Source organism: Monodon monoceros, unplaced genomic scaffold (genome assembly GCF_005190385.1).
Source record: "Monodon monoceros isolate NGI ecotype Baffin Bay Population unplaced genomic scaffold, NGI_Narwhal_1 Super_Scaffold_11, whole genome shotgun sequence".
Taxonomy (NCBI): Eukaryota; Metazoa; Chordata; class Mammalia; order Artiodactyla; family Monodontidae; genus Monodon; species Monodon monoceros.
The window spans coordinates 66,408,503-66,428,853 of NW_021703767.1; the positions used below are offsets into that span (position 1 = coordinate 66,408,503).

The 20,351-nt window shown below is 40.7% G+C and overlaps 2 protein-coding genes across 3 annotated transcripts in view; both read right to left on the reverse strand.

Moving 5' to 3' along the window:
* Positions 1 to 7,909, reverse strand: part of HGD (homogentisate 1,2-dioxygenase) — a 45,492-nt gene extending 37,583 nt beyond the window's left edge. Inside the window, exons 1-3 of one of the 2 annotated variants that reach the window (XM_029214258.1) lie at positions 7,445 to 7,909; positions 1,822 to 1,893; positions 899 to 987 (exon numbers count right to left, since the gene is read on the reverse strand). In XM_029214258.1, the coding sequence (XP_029070091.1) occupies positions 899 to 987; positions 1,822 to 1,893; positions 7,445 to 7,459 (176 nt within the window). In that variant the 5' untranslated portion in view covers positions 7,460 to 7,909. The remainder of the gene's footprint in view (positions 1 to 898; positions 988 to 1,821; positions 1,894 to 7,444) is intronic. The other variant, XM_029214257.1, reaches the window with a different exon arrangement.
* Positions 7,910 to 14,430: 6,521 nt separating this feature from the next.
* The window catches only part of RABL3 (RAB, member of RAS oncogene family like 3), a 37,080-nt gene continuing 31,159 nt past the window's right edge, over positions 14,431 to 20,351 (reverse strand). The window contains exons 7-8 of the mRNA XM_029215465.1: positions 16,339 to 16,377; positions 14,431 to 15,750 (exon numbers count right to left, since the gene is read on the reverse strand). Coding sequence (XP_029071298.1) covers positions 15,685 to 15,750; positions 16,339 to 16,377 — 105 coding nt within the window. The 3' untranslated portion in view covers positions 14,431 to 15,684. The remainder of the gene's footprint in view (positions 15,751 to 16,338; positions 16,378 to 20,351) is intronic.

Sequence of the window (20,351 nt, forward strand, 5' to 3'; positions counted from 1 at the left end):
AAGGGAAACAACCTATCATTTGTGTGGTCCATGGTGCTTTTGTTCTCACTATCTCATTTACTTCTCAGGACTCGCTGGAGACAAACCCAATCACCTTCCACTAAGCAGTACAAGACTGCCTGCCCTCTTCCCCCTAACTCCAATATAAGCAGCAGCCCTCTACACAGGTGTCCTATTCTGAAATTCCCATAATTAGACACTGCTTGTTTAAGTCACAACACTCAACTGCTTCCCTAAACCACAACAGGTACTGCAACCAACCTGCCCCATAGGAGTTAACCAAGAGACTGAGTTCATTGACCTGGCTTGTAGGATTAGAGCAAACATGGATCATGACATGTTGTGCTAATGAATGTGCTGGTTTCCAGCAAAGACAAATTCCGAGGAGAAAAATCCTTACTAATTCAAACCACCAGGGGCCATAATACATGACCTTTCATCTAACCAAAGCGTGGATTATCCAACGTTTTCATCCAAAGAACATAATACTTCTAGTCACCTGAGGAAGATATTGCACTGAATCTTCTATAATTTTGAGTTAATCATTATAAAAAAAACTCCCAAGTAAATCAAAATTCGGAACTCAACTGCACAATCCCAGGGGAAGGCCAGACTATGAGGAAGACTTTCTTCTGAGTACGAGCAACAAATTGTAAATGGAACTAGACATGTCTGTTTTCTAGGCTCTGTGCAGCTGCTCTCTCCCCTTCTTCTATCAGTCACTTGATTCTAACTGGAGATGAGGTTCATCCTCCCCTCACTATGACCCAGAGCACAGCCTGTAAGAAGCAGGATCTTGGGCAACCCTGGGAGGCTGTGGCCCAGGTATAGGAGGCAGCACTAAATACTAGTCATAGCTCCCATAGACCGCAGGTCAGAATTAACCTAATCCTTTTACCTTCTTTTATTGCTGCTCCGTGGACAAGTGAAAGCTGATCCTGAGAGCTGCTCAGCATACAGATTGTAAGGGCAAACTTGAGGATTATTCTAAAACAAAGGAGGCAATAAATGACATCACTCCATCAGAAAAGCATTCCACCTTCCCATCAAACAACTCAGTGGGGGAATTCTGTCTTGGATGGCGATGCTCTGAGCCACTCACTGCACATGACTATCTCCAACCCATACGTCCTTCTTGTAATAATGTTTTAGGTGACTTTCCTCCTTGATTAGAAAAGTAGTACATGCTTATTGTAGAAAATTTATAAACTATAACCCATTATCTCACCATCCAGAAATAACCCAATGTTGACATATGTGTATATTTCCTTCCATTCTTATCCTCCAAAATGGGAACGCTATGATATGTGTAGTCCTGTTAATAATTAGCACTTAAAAAAAAGAGGAAACACTATATCATGAGCATTTTTTCATGCCATGAAATATTCCTAAAAATTTTTGACAAAATTTTTGTTTGCCATATTTTTGCTATTTTAACCAACACTAGTATGAACATCTTTGTGCACACAATTTTTTTTTTTTTTTAACAAGGACTGATTATTTTCTCATCATTGCCATATCTTATGCTGTTCAAGGGAAGTTTAAGGAAGTCCCTTAACCCCGGACCTAGGGGATCTTCTTGAAAGCCTTAAATTTAGTGTTACTTTTTTGGGACTACGTGCTTTGCCATAGGTAACCATTATCCAACTTTAACTTTGTATTGTCATTGTTCTGCATCCCAATTGTCTTAATGATTTGTGAAACTCCTAGACAGTTCACAGGCTAATTTTCAAGATGGTGGGTAGAAGCACTTGGCCTGAAAGCTGGTCATTCATTCCTATAATTCAGAGTTCTCCAAGGTGATGTTCTATTCACTCATACCTGTCCTTCTGGCAGGGCACCTGGGCAGCGAGGATCCTCTGAGGCACACTCATTACCGAATCCAGAAATGTACTGCATGTGACAAAGACACAAAGGCCACCATTAATGGGATTTAAAGAGTATTTTGCTATTTTGACTGTCTATGAAGGTAAGAATTTCTTTATGACATATGTTTGTGTATCACATTCTATACATAACATCTTTGCTATGTCTTGGCACGTGAACCATTTAGGAAAGATAATTTCTCTGTGTGAATTTTAAAGACCACCAATTAACTGGGAGAAGAGTGCTGGATATTACATGGACTTTCCATCCTTAGCTGTACTTAGTTGATTTATGGGCTTATTCTTAATTATCCCACTCCAAGGACAGGTTCTTTAATTCTGGACCCATCAGGGAGTTCCTGAGAGGGGAGATGGCTCAGGCATCACCTCAACTCCAGGTTAGTAAGATCTGGCTGGCCTGGCTTGCAACCTCCCTGAGGTTGGAGCTCCACTTCCCCTTCATATGATGAAACAAGTAGCTGTAAAGAGTGTGTGGATCCAATCTGACAGCAAAACCCTTGAGAAAAAGCCCTCCAACCAGCCTCGCTGCAGGCAAAAACCTATATCATCTGGCTCATCTATGGAGCACTTGTAAATATATTTGCATCTATGTGGATATAGGAAAACAAGTTTTGAAGATATGCGTGGCTTTCAGGAGAATAGCCAGATCTGTCCTCAGTGGCACAATGGAGTTCATTCTGATTGTCATCAATTTACTTTTCATCCAGAGGAAAAAAAGGGAGTTTCTCAATAAAGTAAAACTAAACTAAAACTTATTTTGACAACACTTAAACACACCTGTGAGTTCTTGTTCACTGTCTGGCTTCTCTGCTAGTTTATAAGCTCCATGAAGGCTGGAACTATGGCATCTTGTTTACCTCTATATGCCTTGTGCCTGGTTTATAGAAGGTACTCAGTAGATACCTACTGTTTGATTTAGTTTTTCCCTTACAGCCTGTTCTATTCTATTTATTTATTTATGGCTGGGTTGGGTCTTCATTGCTGTGCATGGGCTTTCTCTAGTTGTGGAGAGTTGGGGCTACCCTTAGTTGTGGTGTGCGGGCTTCTCGTTGCAGTGGCCTCTCGCTGTGGAGCACGGGCTCTAGAGCTCAAGCTCAGTAGCTGTGGCGCACGGGCTTAGTTGCTCCACAGCATATGGGATCTTCCCTGACCAGGGCTCGAACCCCTGTCCCATGCATTGGCAGGCAGATTCTTAACCACTGCGCCACCAGGGAAGTCCCCCTTAGAGCCTATTCTAACACGAGTGTATGTATCCTGATCTAAGTAGGGTTAGAACCCCCTTTTCTCTAACTTAAACATCCAAAAAAAGGCAATTTTCTTCCCATAGTTGTTCCTCATAAATCAATACTTAATTTTAGCCCACGATAATGAAAGTGCAGCGTCACTCAGTGAGTGAAATGCCACCATCTGAGTACATGTCTTTAAGAGATATAAGAAGGAAGTAAGTGGGTGGAGGATAAACCCTCCAGAATTCTCAGCAGCTTGGAGCAGGATGAGATTGATGTAACACACCTGGATGTGTGAGCAATGATCAGGGCAACAGCTGCCCATATTTGGAAGGAATATCAAATGTGAAATGTTATGACCTAGAAAGCAATGGAAGTGAAATTATTCTTTTTTGCCTCCAGACACAATATTTTTTTATATTTGAAAATCTATCAGCACTAAAAACAGTGTGTTATATTACACAGAGATTGGTTAACAGCAGCATGCAATTTGGAATGATTTCCTTGGGGAAAGGGCAGAGACCATCCAGCATTCTGACTCTCCACTGAATACAATTTTCTTCTCTCTAATGAACCTCATGCTCACCATCAAGAGGATTGAATCTGAGCTGCTGAGAAATGGTATTGACCCGAAATTATCTTCAGTTCTGTGGAATGGAATTGCAGACCAATCTTGCCTGAAGCCACTGAGATACTCAGTGGCTTCACTTTGTTCAACTGCAGCATTGTTTCCCTCTGCAAAGGGAGGCAAGAAGGTCTGAGGCTGAGCTTTCTGGCAGGAGTGGGTGGGTTTACTCATTAACCTTCTCCATTCTTTGCAACTGCGGGCCTCAGAACAGAGTCCAGGGTTATTTGTACGTTGGGAACAAAGGAAAAGAGACTTACTATATGTAATTTTAAAGCATATGCTTCAGACTGCTTTAAAAAGTAGAAAAGAAAGTAGAAAGAACAGCTGGTGCTTTGGAAGGGAGCCATCCAGCTCAGAGAGAGGTGTGAGTTCTGAATCGGTTTCTCAATCTTAGCTGAGGTGCATTGGCTGAAGAGGGGGATGAAAACTGCTGAGTCATTCTCAAACCAGTTGGTTTTTCTAATCCCCTGAGAGAAAAATTACAGATGAGTTTGTTAGAGTTTTAAAATATCATGTGCCTTACTGCTGAAGGTATCAGAATCAAGGAAGCAGTATTCTGCAGCTGCTTTCCCAAGGCTTTGAGATCAAGGACAGAATCTGAACTCTGCTTATATCAGCTGTGAAAATCCAAGCTTTCAACTCCAGCTGGTTCAGTGACTATACAAATATACCTTATGCTGAAAAATTAAAAATAAAAACGTCTGACATTAAGCAAGTGTGTTTGTATGCTTTCTTCAATCCAGATTTCTGAATAATTTGCTCCCACAAACAATTTTGTTTCCTTCCAAGAGAATTATACACATCCTTTCTAAATGAAAGAACAAATTACTGAGGTCCATGTAACTTCAGTACCATCAGTTCTTTGGCAGCTCCCTAGTGTACAGCTTTCTAATTTCCACCTGGTCCCCAGGATATGATTTATTTGTCAGAGTAGTTTTATGAGGTCCTTTCTCCTGACTCTGATTCTGGGTAACACCCTGATGGGACGAGCAGATACTATACCTCACTTCCTTTTCCTGGGCATGAGGGAAAGAGAGAGAAGTCAGGGTAGAGATGGAACTATAGCTACCTTTTTCTCCTGTGCAAAGAGTCCAGTATTTCTAGTTAACCTTGATGGGAACATAGGATATAGATTGTTAGGGGAACTTGAAGATTATTGCAAGTAGGCTAAACTGCGGTAGGCTGAATAATAATACCCCAAAGATATCTATGTCTTAATCCCTGGAACTTGTGAGTGTTCCCTTATATAGCAAAAGAGACTTTGCAGATGTGATTAAGTTAAGGATCTTGAGATGGGGAGATGTCCTGGATTCTTTGGGTGCGCCCTAAATGTAATCATAAGTATTCGTAAGAGAGGGAGGTAGAGGAAGATTTGATTATAGAAGAGGAAAAGGTGATGTGATGATGGAAGCAGAGATGAGTGATGCACTTTGAAGATGGTGAAAGGGACCATAAGTCAAGAAATGCAGGCAACTTCTAGAAGGTGGAAATGCAGGGAAATGGATTCTCCCCTTGAGTCTTCTAAAGGAACCAGCCAACACCTTGACTTTAAGCCCAGTGAAACTGATTTCAGACTTCTGACCTCCAGAACTGTAAGAAAATAAATTTGGTCATTTTAAGCCACTAAATTTGTGGTAATTTGTTACAACAGAAACAGGAAATGAATACAATAATTATGTAGACCAGGGGGGTCCCATCTCTGGCTAATTAGAATCACCCCCAAAGCTTGTAAAGCTTGTTAAAAACAGACCCATACCCAGTGAATCAAAATATTTGGTGCTGGGGCCCGAAGTCTGCATGTTAAACAGCTCTGTTTTTTAGAAATGAAGAAATCAAGACTTGTAGAAGTGGACTTGTAGAAGACTTAAGAACATTGGGTGGTTCATTTAAAATTTAATTTTACTATTTTACCTTTTGAACTTTCTTCCCCCAGTTGTGCTGCTTTTATGTAAATATGATTTCATTTGAGGCTTTGTGTTGACATATCCATTAAAAGGAAGAAATAAAAGCAGAGAAATATTTTTTTTAACTTATAATGTGTATTGATTAGAGTGATGCAATCTGGCTTTCTGTGTTTGGATTTGTGATCTGTAGAGCTAACCTTTCCTTGCAGAGATTAGACAGCAGGCTGGGGAAAATGCCTTTGAAATTGAGAACAAAGAGCAGCATGCAATTTACGTTGGTGTGCTGGTGCTGTGCATAATAAGTTGCTCAAAAATTTCAGCAGGATAGGATTTTAGATATAATTTATTTATAAATGGTAAGGATGTTTCCACCCCTGCTGAACTTCCCCATAGCCTTTTCATCAGGAAATGAAGTTTTTACGCACTCCCCCTCTTCTAAGACTTCAACTACCACCATTGATATGATATTCTCCTAGCTCTACCCCCTCCCCTGAGATCCAGATCCATACATCTGACCACATCCTGGGTATCTCATCTTGGCTGTCCCTGCAGCAACCCAAATTTAACTCTTGGATCCCAGAACGTGCAGGGCTTTGTGTGTGTGCTGTGCCTTTGCACTTGTTTCCTCTAGCCCCTTTTCAGTTAAGTCAATTTCTACATCTCTCCTAAGACTCAGCTTAGGAACTGCCTCCTTCAAGGAGTTTCTCTTGGCTCCACCTAGTCCAGATTCAGTTCCTTTCCTATGTTAATTCGTGGCATCATGTATTAACATATAATATTTGCCGAATGAAAGAATGAGAATTCTTTCTCAGTCTTTCTAACTCTTGATCAGGCATAAAGAAGCAAACTCTTTTACTTCGGTGTTGAGTGGTTTTAGGACCCCTGTTAATTAGGGAGATGTTTGATTTTCAAACTCAGCATCAGTTGAAGGGCATTCAGAAAGTGCTCAAACCCTGGAAAGAAGCCTGGAGTCTGGCACACTTGGCTTGAGTCAAGATTCTGGGCAGTTCTACTCAGGTCCACATGCATGTGTTGGGCACTGATGCCAGCCTGGGGTGGACACTAGGCATAGTTTTAGACATTGGCCTTAAGGCACTCAGTCTAGCAGATGCTACTAAGGCTCTTTTTGGAGCCTGGGCATGGATTCAGACAAACCCAATTTCTAATCCAGTCTCTATCACCTATCAGCAGTGACCTTGGGCAAGTCACTTAATCTCTCTAAACTTTATCTTCCTTAATGGTAAAGTGGCTACCTCCAGATTTACTTTGATGATTATGAGTTAATTCATTAGTACCACATAACCCACACATATTTTTCAAATGAAGATTAAATAATAAAAAGGAATTATTTCCTAGAGGAAGTGCTAGGGTTTCTACTGGCCAAGCGCTGATTGTGAGCCTCAAAATAACTGAATAGATTAAACATGCCTAATTGGTTGGCTGGAGGCTGTCCAGGAAGCTGCAGCATCAGGAAGGTGTGGGAGAGTAGGGGCTGGCAAACAGACACAGTGAGAAACATGTCTGTTCATGGTGGAGGAGAGCCCTTATGACGTCTACAGATTCCCAAGACAATATATGAAAAAAGCTAGGCAAGAGATAGACAGTTAAGCCGTCATCTCTTCTCTTTATCATCCCCCAGCCCCAGCCATGCTTACGGACACCACGGCGAAGCCTCTGAACACAACAGCTCGGACGAGGGCCTCTCTAAGTTCTTTCTGACTCTGAAGCTCTGGAATTCTCAGACACTTCCATGAGTTGTGGCTGAAGAAGCCACAGCGAAGTGGCCAGATAGTTTCTTACCTTCAACTCTGCCATTTTCCTTCTGCTGCAGGTGTGGCGATTTCAGGAAACCCAGGCTCAGAGAGGGTATGAAGTCAAAATGCTTCTGTTTCTCCTTCAAATCACCTCTGGATGTTGTTATTCTACTGCTTCACTGTGCTCGCTGGTCAGCTGGTCGCTCAAACTAGCCACAAGCGTTTCCTAACTGCTACACTAGGGAGAAAGTCCAGCATGCTTGTTTCCAAACTGCTTACACAACTGTCTTTGGTTTTGAAACCCGGGCTGTTTCTGAAGAGTTTGCAGAGGCCTGTCTCTTCACCCGAGGTAAATGTTGACCAATGATTTGTTCCAGTTAAAAGAAAGAGGCTTATGACTAAAGGCAGAGAATTTAAAGCTCTCTGCGGAAGGAACTGTGGCAGTTAGGGCCTGCTGTGTGAGGTAGAGGCTTCTCCACTCAGTCCCGACTGAGGCTGGGAAGGAACAGGGTGGAGTGTTCACTCTCTGGAGAGCAGTGAGAAAATGATCCGTGCTGTGACACAGGCGTTTTCACGCAGCTACCTGAAGCAGGGACAGGGTCTAGACAGCTCTCCATACCTGCTCCCAGGGATGAGCTGGGTGAACAGTTCAGAGCCTGAAGCACTTCGCTTAAAGCAAACTGAGATATTTACTATTGCTCCTCTTAATTTCTTAAATGTATTTAGCGTTCTTATAAATTCTTTAAGAATCTTATTTCCTAATGCCTGTACCTCTCTAGAAAGAGACCAAGGGATTACTTTCCAGCCACCTTTTCCATGACTCCCTTGTCCTTCATCTTGGCTACTCTCCTTAGCCATGGTCAGGTATCAACTTCATGGCTAATGGCATTCAGGAAGGAAGAAACCATATATCGAGACCTTGTTCATGCCAGATTTTCCCACAGACATTACCTCATTTAATTTCACAAAAACAATCTTTTAAACTAGGCTTTATTATCATAAACTCAGGTGCAGCAGAACAGGCAGGAAGTGTAAATGGGTAAAGTAGGCTAGGTGATTTTTTAAGATATGACTTTTATACACGAAGCTCCAATTTTTAAACATTGGCAACTTAAACAAGTGAATGGATGAATGAATGAATGAATCAAGCCATTGTAATAGACTGCAAAAAATGCCCACAGATTCCTTTCATCCTTGTATGTATGCCCCTTTGCAATGTGACTTTGCTGCTCCTCCCAAAATGAGACGGAGTCTTTTACTTACCTCCTTGAATCTTACTTTGGCTAATAGCAAACACAACACAAGCAGAGGTTTGAAAAATGCTGTGCCTTACGATTTGCCCATTTCTTGCTACTTGAGACCACCATTCAGAGAAGTCAGGCTAGCCTCCTTGAGAATGAGACCAAGAGGTCCAGGCACTCAACAGCCCAGCACTAGCTGCCAGATGTGTCAATGAGGCAATGCGGCTGCCAGATGACTGCAGACACGTACGTGATCCCAGGTGAGATCAGCAGGAGAACCACCAGCTAAACCTAGCCCAAACTGCTGACTCACAAAATTGTGAGCAAATAGAATGACATATTTTATGCCATTAAATACTGGGGTGTTTTGTTAAGCGGTGATAGATAACTGATATAATTATGTCAAGAAACATGCATGTAGGTGTGAATGACTATGGGCTGCCAGTTTGACACATTCTGCTTTAGATAAAGGGGTCTAAGCAACCTCCAGAGGTCCCCAGGCTCCAGCATACTGCAGTAGCAGCAGAATGATTTGCCTGTGTCTGAGGTGTTAGCACAGAAAGGACCAGGCCAAAGGAGCCATGTTGATATAAACAAGTGACAGGTTGGTAGCAAACTGTGTGGATTGATGCCTGCAGACCAGGGAGTTTATAGCACATCTCAGCATATGTCAGCACAGACAACTGACATTGTGCTATTATATAAGCTTCCCTGGAATTTATATGCAAACCTGGAAGAAAGGGGGGTGTAAACCCTAGCTTTACTGAGGCTGTTTTTATTATTCCTGCAGTATGCAGACTCAAAATCAAAAGTGAATTCAAGAAAAATATTTCTTGCATATCTGAGTTTATGAGTACATTGGGTCTTGAATCTCTATTGATCATAGAAGTTAGGCTTTGGTGATTAGGGGGAAAAATGGATGGGAACCAATAAACGACAAAGGAAAAGCTTTACTGCTTTGTTTTTCCATAAACTTTATATGTTCTTTCCAAATCAGCTTTGAAGGCAGATTTAAGAGGTGTTTCAGTTCCTTCCTAAGGTGTGAGAGATTTCTGAAAGAGTAAGAAACTGGTAACAGATCCTTGACTGGATGAAAATTATTTTGAGGGGCCTGAAAATATTTAAAATTGAATAAACCTATCAATTTCCTATTTAGAGATTTCTCCCAAGTGGGTTCACTTTATTTCCTGTCTTTTTCTGTTTTTGTAACAATAATTCAAGAAAACGAGTATTTGCTTTGTAACCACTATGTGCCAGGTACTGTGCCATACACACACAGGAGAAATGAGAATAAATAAAATACAGAACACATAGCTCTGAGTCTATGTCTGATGACTTTCTATTTTAATCTAATCACACACTTATTTATTTATCTTACAATTATTGGGGACCTGCTATGTGCCAGGCCCTGTGAGGTGTGGGGGGATACAGAAATGATTGAGAGTCTGGTCCTGTAGGAGGGCGCATGCTGGAGAAGATTGACCAATAAACAGGCCATTACAACGGAGTGCCATGTGTGCTGTGACAAGAAAGAGTCAGGGTGCTATGGGAGGGACTAGGGACCACAGAGCTCTGACTAGCTCCCTGAGGAGATGATAGCTGAGCCAAGTCACACAGAGTAAGAGTCGGATAGGGCACTGAGGAGAGGGAGGATTGTACACAAAGACAGAGAAGTGCAGTGCATTCAAAGACCTGTTTTTAGGGCACTGATGGAAATAGAGTGGAGGAGTCTAGTGAGGGAAGGCTTCCAGAAAGGGGAGTTTTGGCAGACATTTAAAGCAGGGGAAAGAGGGGAACTTCTAGGCAGGGTGATTAGCATTCAAAAAGACACCTAGGGCTTCCCTGGTGGCGCAGTGGTTGAGAGTCCGCCTGCCGATGCAGGGGACACGGGTTTGTGCCCGGTCCGGGAAGATCCCACATGCTGCAGAGCGGCTGGGCCCGTGAGCCACGGCTGCTGAGCCTGCGCGTCCGGAGCCTGTGCTCTGCAACAGGAGAGGCCACAACAGTGAGAGGCCCATGTACCGCAAAAAAAAAAAAAGACACCCAGTGGAAGAAGCAGGTTGTGTGCAGGGACAAGGCAAACATATACTGGACCAGAGCAGAGTCACAGTATCAAAGTGGTGAGCAATAAGAACAAAGATGCCAAAAGCCAGGCAGAGGGAGAGGGATTCAGTGAATGATATGGGGAACAGGTGAAGAGAACTTGAAAAGGACCAGAAATTGGAGACACCAGATACCTGCCACCTCTGGATTCTAGCACAAGATAGGTTTACTCTCTGCAGAAGCTCTGGACTCACAAACATCAGGAGTGGGGAGTAGGACCAAAACCAAGTGTAGTGATGATGAAATCTCCAGCTTCCTTCTCCAATTGCATTTCCAGAATGCTATCAGCAAGTGTTTTACCCTCCAGACAGGACACTGGAGGATTCTTCTCTAGGACAGTGTCCCATAAATACTATACATTTTGATAAATAATTATTAAATATAAAAGGCAAAGTCTTTCTGGAAATGCTTCTTTTAATGAGGTAGATGGCTCCCTCCCACATTAATTCAAATATCCATGAATAATTCTTATTTCTAGAATGACACAGGATCCAGCATCATTTAATCCTATTTTTTACTTTTATAGACATAAATGTTGAGAAAATTTGTTCACATAAATAAGCAGTTATGAATGGAAGGGATTTTGTTATGGTAGCACTCAAATTCCTTCTGAATTAAATACCAAAAATCACATACTGACCTATCATTAAACATTATTTTAATGACCTATCAGTCAATAACTCAGGTTGGTTCTTCTTCAATTTTGTTGCAAGCAAATAATTGGAAACCTGATTGGAAAAGGCTTTGTTACTCAGCTATTGGAATCAGTGACTTTAACTGTTACCCTTTCACTTGGAGGTGCTTTGTCTAACTCATTTACTCAGAAAGGGTTAGGAAAATAAAAATGTTAATTTTATATACCTTTGCCTGTATAATTATTTTTGATGTAAATGTTATTTTGATATTTTTATAGACCAGGCAAGAAGACTTGACATGAAAGAATGTGCCACAGCCTTGGATGTTTCCTACCAAAGCTCTTTGCTTTGTTCTCAGGAGCTCTTCCTTAAGAGCTCTGCATTTTTTTTTTTTTTTTTTGTAATTGTGAGGAGTGGAACAGACAAAATCCTTAAATAAAACTAATATTTAGAATTGTCCCTTTGTTGGCATCCAGAAGACATTTACACCCCCGGGCAATATGCCGTATTTCTATTGCACTAGTAGTGAGATGCTCTTTTTCTGTAGTGGGAAACGGGCAATTGGGAAAGTAGAGGTGGTAAATAAGAGCCAGCACGAGCTGCTTCACAAGCAGATCAATCTTAACAAAGATACATTCATATGAGAATTAGTGATCTGGAAAATGATTCCCTTAAAACTATCCGTGCCCATGTACCTCTTGGAAGAGATTCTTCCACACATCCCAGTTGGAAGACCACTGATCCACACCAAGAAAATGGAAAATATTACATCTAGGAAACTGGGGATTATTACAGAGTGATGTGAAGGACAAGTGGCAAGGCCTAGAGAGCAATCACTCCAGAGTGCAGTTAGAGGACGGAGGACTTCAGGACTGATGTCTCCAAGAAAAAAATGAAACTGATAGATTACCTGATATATTTGATGGTACTGAGCAAGATTTTACATCTTTGTTGAAGTTTAGGGGTTTCATTCTTCACCTTTACTTATTGATGATCTTGGTAAAGCTTAGTGGCTGGCCAGCTGAGAAAACAAATGTGGTATAAGAGAGGGGCTATGTATAAGATGGCAAGGCATTTCATTAGAAATAGATATACCCAGAGGGTAGAAAGTGCTAGTATTAAAAATGGGTAGCAGTACATCGAAGACAAATATTTCCTGTTTTGCCAATAGAGGATGTGACAATCACGCTACGATTGCTGTGGCATGTGTAGCCTTGGGAGGGAGAAGTGGATTTATTTTTTTCAAAGGGTGGATCCTGAGCTACCTGCATCAAAATCACCTGGTTTGCCTGTTAAAAATACAAAATCCTGGCTCTATCCCATATACATAGAATTGGGCGAGGGGGGGCAGAAGAAATCCTGGAATCTGCATTTTAAACAAGCACTTCAGAGGACTTTCATACACTTTTGAGTTTGAAAGCCATTGCTTTGAGTCCTTAAATGTAGGTGCTTATTAATTGTTACTCAAAGTTGGATCCTTTTCCTACTCTATGGAGCAGCGCTGGCAGGCTCCAACTCCAATTCTGCATTAGGCAAACATACTGGGGAATATGTGAGGCTCAGGGTTCTCCCAGTGCTAGATCTCCCGAAACCCTTCCTCTTCTACCACAGTAATTTAACTCAGTTTTGGGACTATAGAGAAATGAATTTTTTAACTTCCTACTCCTCCTTCCCCCAGAGTATCCTCCTTTGAATTTTAACAGATGTTAAATCAATGCAGACATCCTGTTAGACTTCAAACTTCTTAAAATAGATGCTACCTGTGCTTTAAAAATTTCAATTAAACCAACATTTAGATACCCATATAAGGCCCTACCTAGGTTGGGTGCTAAAGCATACCCTGTTGAAATGAAGACTCAGAAGCTCTGATTATGGCAGTGGTTAGGAGCTCTTCACCTCAGTCGGATGGCCCAGCACATCAGTTCTATGCAGTCCACTTCCAGAATGGAGAAAAACAGCAGTGTCACGGCACCTGGATTATATCATAGATGTCCCAAGTTCAGGGACTTTTGAGAACCTGAGTAAAGCTGATATGGATCAACCCCTTTGGGAGTGGCTCTCTCTCTAGAGCACTAAGGTAGAGAGACCAACCCAAATCCTTAGTTGGATTCCAACTAAGCCGCCTGGGGGACAGATGAGTGGCTACAGATCTTCATATCTGGTTGCCTCCACAGTGAGTAAGAACGTTGGTTAGACATCTGAATCACAACAGGGGAAAAAAAAAAGTTCTCTTATAGGTAGCAATTTGTTCCATCAAGAAAGTAAGAAAATTAAAGCTTTAATTAACACTTTTTAGGAAGTATTTGGTATTTAAACTTGTTATTACCTAAAAGCAATTTTTATGAGCAGGTCTCAGGAAGTCTTAGCAAAAATTATGCTTCAAAAGATTCTTTTTGAAGAACTCTGGCTAATAACATTCACTTTGGCCAACAACCTTATTTTGCTGCTACTAATGCTGCAACAAACTTACCTTAGATGATTAAAATCATTTTTTCTTAGAAAACTGTAATTCAGGAGTCAAGCCTGACAGCAAGAACAAATGAAGTTGAGTATTGTTAATTTTTCAAGGTTGACCCTGAAGCCATCAGTGATAGGTTATTTTCATCTTATTTTTTAATAAGGGAGAAAATAGAGAAATTGGAATAGATCTTCTTTCTAATTAAGGGTTATTGATTTATTTTTTAAAAGAGGAATACAAAGAGTTTCAGTTGGTTTAGGTCTTCTGCATATGCATTTGGTTTCTACTTCTTAACTGCACAGCCACTGTCACAAAATACTTGTGCCAAATTCCACACACAGATCCTGATTTGCATAGCTCTCCTTTATGTCAAAAAAGAAATCAGGGCTAACTCTTGTGGGGGAGGATGTGAAGAAAGACTGGAGAAAATTCTAGCTGATGAAAAGTGCTTTAAAATCCCTTGCCAAATTCCCAAGACAGACTTTCTAAAAGCACTCTCTAACATCGTCATTTTAATATCCTCTTTCAGCACACCTTGATTTCCAAAGTATGGAATAGAAAGAGATTTTAGTGGTTTTTTTCCCCTAGTTTTAAAATGAGAAGCTGAAACTGTGTATTTATTATTATTATACTTTAATATGGAGCAAAATCAGGAGTGCAGAGACCTCCTAGAGAGAAGAATACATGTGAAAAGGAGCTGTTGAATAAGGCAGCAAATTACAGTTTTCGTAAAACAGGTTTATATATTAACAAAGACTGGGGCAAAGGCAAGTACACGAGCAAAAAAGAGGGGTAAAAAAAGTAGTGATGAACAATTATGCATATACACCACCCCCCAAATTTTGGATTATGAAATCCAAGAATCCTAGTCCATAATTCATGTAAATGTGTTGCTGTGGAAGTTATTTTTACTTCTCTCCATAAATACATTGTTGACACAAAGAATAATATTCTTAGTTTACGGACTATAGTTAAGGGACATTTTAGGAGTTGATCTTTCCTTCAAAAATAAAAATAAAAACTGAAGAGGCTGTAAATCTCTCTTACTGCCCTTGTGCAGGTCTTAGATTTCACCCTACCTATTTCCAAACAGAAAACAGTAAGAGGGTGCAGACAGCTGTAACCTAAAGAGTGAAGGATTTAGTGAGCTGTCAATTTCTCGCATAATTCTTCTTTTCTGGTACTGCTGTTCTCTATGTATTATTAATCTATTTATATTTAACTCCAGCTATTAGTCCGCCTCTTCCAGCCACTGAGCCATTTGCAAAGGAGAGGAGAGAGAGACAAGGGTTGCTATTATTAGGCATCCTTTTGTGTGATGAAGGTGGAGGCAGTTAAATAACACCATTTTGCTTCTTTGAAAATGACAGAGAGTGTTTGGGGTGGACAACTCAGGGCTGGTTAACATAACCTTTCCCCTCAGAAGGTAAGACAATAGAGATACATTTTTGAAGGAGATACATTTTTGAAGTACTTAATTAAGCCTTCAGCAAGGAATGTGGGAAAATTACAGACCCATAAAAACCCTCCAGTTCTGGGCAAGAGTAAATTTTCTCTGCAGCATTCTGTCGCTGCTCATTTACTGCATCATTTTGACATCTCGTATTTCCACAAGGCTTTTATATAATCTATAAACAGGGACAGAAAGGTGAGGAACAGAGAGAATGGGGACAAAGTTTGGACTTCCCACGCTGTTACTTCCTTTCAGTTTTCCATTAAAGGGTGAGGCTGAAGGGTGGCATTTTAAGATGATTTCGTTAAAAGCCTGAGACATTAATAACTGACACAGCAAGAAGAAAGCTGTGAAAAACTGCCACTGCTTGCTTACTCTTCAAAGGATGAGTGTAATTCAGTCATAATGTAAGCTCTTTAATGTTCCTCCCCCAAACCTTTTTCGATCAGGAAAGCCTGGAATCTGTAGGCAAGAAAGATAATCATATTAGGACTCAAGCAGGCAGAGTTCAAATGCGAATAGCCTTTAAAATGTTCTCCTTATTTTCTGTTTCTGTATGTTGGGCTGTCGTTCTTTAAAGAACTATCTTTCTGCGGTTTTACTCAGAAAACCACAGCAGATTAAATAATAAAAATAAATTCTACCAAAATGAAAAACATTTGCCAAGCAATTGGTGATAGTGCCATCTAAATCAGACAGGATGGTGGTGAATCTCATAATATTCACCTATTGGACTTTTATATGAATTATTTGCATTGTGATAGACTCTGGATATATGCCTTTGGAGTCTCAAGCAATTCTATTATTTTATAATGTAAACTTATCTCTGGATTCTTTTTGTTTCTTAGACCTTTATTTTCCCTTGATCTGATTTTTTCTTTTGTATTTAACAGGACAGAAGAAAGTCAGTTGCTTGGGCCTGCAAAGGACTCCCCCCGACCCCACTTTGTAAAAAAAATTTCAAAAGTAAATTTGGAAATTAATTTCAAATAAGTCAAACCTCTCTCCAATTTCAAGAAATCATTTTATCAAGAAAAGATAGATACAGACCTGATTACCATCTCTTAAAAAGTATCTCTTCTCTATGACCTGTGAAAAACAAATAAAGATTTTAAGGGCTTAGCACATATACCTTGAAAAGGTGGTAACTGCAATGGCCACTAACGGCACTAAAAGGTATATACCCAAATTAAGAGTCTTTTCAACAGCACAGACATCTAGTACAATGAGTTAAATCTGGTGCTAATGAGATCAGGATTGTGGAAGTATTTTTATAAAAGCCTGCCTCTTGTTCCAAAAAGCATTAATGATAGGTCAAAAAATACATGAACAACAAAAAAAGACTAAATAACCAGAGAGTGACATGACATCCCATGCAATTCCTAGTGTACGGCTGCAAATTTGGCTCAAAGTTTCCTAGTAGTCAGCCCCAAAAGGTACCAAACAGAATCCATAAGATAAAAGCAAAGCACTTTTGCTACTACAATAGCATACCTATTCTTTAAAGAGGAGTCTGTCTGTATAATGTAGTAAACTGCCACATTCCTCTAGTAAACACAGTTGTAAATTCTGTCGGTCCTTAATGGAGACAGATGACACAACATCAAAAGCAGTCAATTAACTTCTTTTCCGACTTAATCTGCACCCTTAATTCAGCAGTTTCGGAATTGTCTGTATTTAGTCAGTAGAAGAAATAAGGTAAAGCAGTGGATGTACCTGTACAAATCCATCACTACTACTGAAAAGAAGCCCTTAAAATATATGCCCTAACATAATGAGTTTAAGAGCACCATATTTTCACATGATGAGAAACGTTTTTTTTGAATTTTATTTTATTTATTTTTTATACAGCAGGTTATTAGCTATCTATTTTATACATATTAGTGTATACATGTCAATCAAAATCTCCCAATTCATCCCCCCACCCCCTGCCACTTTCCCCCCTTGGTGTCCATACATTTGTTCTCTACATTCACATGATGAAAAACATTAAAAAAAAAAAAAAAAGAACTCTGTTCTAACACTTGAGAAACTGCAATGGTGACAGAGGCAGTATTATTTTCTTTACACAGAGCTTTACATGTGATTAAGAAAAGTTCAGCAGATTAGAATACAGATTAGCTGGAGATTAAGACATTAGAATCTAGAATTATGAAGCTAGGAACTTCCTCAAAATAAAGCAGAGCATCTTCTTCCAGGCCTGCAGCAGCTTGCACTCATTGGCCTGACAGCCATATCATCTGGATTCTTTTTATCTTCAAGACTATGGATGGGTTACTTTTAGCCACAAGAGACTCAGGGTAAAGTTGCACTCACTGGCCTCAAAGGTAGAAAAGCTGGTTCATGATTAGTACCCATCTAAAATACCTGACACCACAAAAACTATGACAGGACTGATTTTCCTTCCTCTCTCCAGGGTAGGACAGGAAAATTCTATTACTCTAGAGTGGTTAGGAATTACTATTAGCGAAGGGAGTGTGGAAGAGGATTAGATTCCCCTTTGGAAAAGAAATCTTTTATTTATTTAATTTTTGAGTCTTTGTTGCTGCACGTGGGCTTTCTCTAGTTGCAGCGAGCGGGGTCTATTCTTCGTTGCGCTGCATGGACTTCTCATTGTAGTGGCTTCTCTTGTTCCAGAGCATGGGCTCTAGGCACACGGGCTTCAGTAGTTGCAGCACGTGGGCTCAGTAGTTGCGGCTGGTGGGCTTAGTTGTTCTGCAGCCTGTGGGATCTTCCCAGACCAGGGCTCAAACCCGTGTCCCCTACATTGGCAGGTGGATTCTTAACCACTGCGCCATCAGGGAAGTCCCTTGGAAAAGAAATCTTTACACTAAATTCTGGAAGATATGATGTAAAGTCATATCTTAGCTGCCAAGTCCCTTGCTTTCAGGCAACCACCTCAGTCTGGAGGTCTGGCCCACCTTTTTTTTTTTTTTTTTAATTAATTAATTATTTTTTGGCTGCATTGGGCCTTCGTTGCTGCGTGCAGGCTTTCTCTAGTTGCGGCGCGCGGTCTTCTCATTGCGGTGGCTTCTCTTGTTGCAGAGCACAGGCTCTAGGCGTGCTGGCTACAATAGCTGTGGCGCGTGGGCTCAGGAGTTGTGGCTCGGGGCACTAGAGTGCAGGCTCAGTAGTTGTGGCGCACAGGCTTAGTTGCTCCGTGGCATGTGGGATCCTCCAGGAACAGGGAACCCATGTCCCCTGCCTTGGCAGGTGGATTCTTAACCACTGTGCCACCAGGGAAGTCCTGGCCAACCTCTTAATCCACCTGACTTCGTTTGTGATTTAGGAAACCAAGAGAGAAGTTGCTTTTCAATTTTGCTCATAATTCCCTGCCCTCAACTTGCGATGTCCTTCTCTTATCAAACCATTTTTTAAAAAATTATTTATTTATTTATTTGGCTGTGCCAGCTCTTAGTTGCTGGCATGAGGGATCTTTGCTGTGGCATGTGGGATCTAGTTCCCTGACCAGGGATTGAACCCAGGCCCCCTGCATTGGGAGCGCGGAGTCTTAACCACTGGACCACCAGGGAAGTCTCCTCTTATCAAAACTTGCTCTCTTCTTAAAACCAACTAAGTTCCCTCTAATTTTTTTTTTTTTAAGTAGTCTTGCCTGACAACTTGGGTCACACTGATCTATAACCCACTGTTTCTGTAGGATATAACTTATTACATTACATTTAATTAATTAATTTATTTTTTTTTTGCGGTACGCGGGCCTCTCACTGTTGTGGCTTCTCCCGTTGCGGAGTACAGGCTCCGGATGCGCAGGCTCAGCGGCCGTGGCTCATGGGCCTAGCCGCTCCACGGCATGTGGGATCTTCCCAGACCGGAGCACGAACCCATTTCCCCTGCATCGGCAGGCGGACTCTCAACCGCTGCGCCACCAAGGAAGCCCACATTTTACTTTTTTAATTTTAAAATTAATAAATTATTTAAAATTTAAATAATATATTGTGGGATCTTTCCATGTCAGACACAGATCTATATGATGCTGCTCCTAGGGGACATAGATAGCGGCCACGGATCTAAACAAATGGAAGTTCTTACGTTTTAAGTTTGAAAACAATGTGGAGAGAAAATTTGGTTCCTTGCAGTGCTTCCAACCATTTTTTCATGTCATGACACATTTAGAAAATGCTAATATTTGTACATTAGCAAATGTACAAATGGAGTAAATGGAAGAGCCAGGCCAGGGGCTCTGGCTGCTCTGAGAACTGAGGGGATCACTATCTCAGTGCACCTGTACCCTTTTGGCCACACACCAGTTGGGAAGTTCTGCAATAAAGCAAAAATTTCCCAGTGGCCTAATATTAAACAGGGACGAAGTGTGGGGCTCATCTTATGCTGACCTATTGGACAAAAGAGCCAAATATTAGATTTCTAAATAGTTAAAAGAAAAACGATTCATAAAGAAGAGCTATGAGGAGGGAAATTTTTTTCTTGGGAGATTACTTGTAAAAGGAAATATAAGACAGAAATTAATCTTTTTTCAATAATAATACAGAAATACATCCTATTTTACTTTACTACACAATGTCAACATTGGGTAAACAATTTAACTTGGTCAATATTATATGCAATGCAGCTGTATGGCCTTGTGAAGGAAAGACAAACAGTGCTCTAATTTACCAGTATGTTGAAAATGCTGCATTTTCATTCCAGTTCTGGACAATAAGATGATGCTGGTAACAGTGAATAATTGGAATGCAAAGGTTTCTGATAGGGAAAATTAGGGAATCAAGAAGATGACCTAGCCTTAAAAGTAACAGTAACATTTATATGGAGAATATTAGTAGCTGGGAGAGCAAAAATAACTCAGGGCTTTAAGCAGAATGTCCTCAGTTTAAGTGCCTTTTGTGGGGACTTGGGGGTGGTGAATAAGCACAAAAATGCTAGAAAATATGGAAACATAAATTGTTTTAAGGAGGGAATTAGGTATCTTAAAAAACCCCATTTGAATACAGTAGCTTTCATCCTTTGCTTAGAGAACACTGGTGATAGAATAAACATGTCAGCAGGCCTTGAGCAATTACACCAACAGATAAGAGATCAAAAGAAGT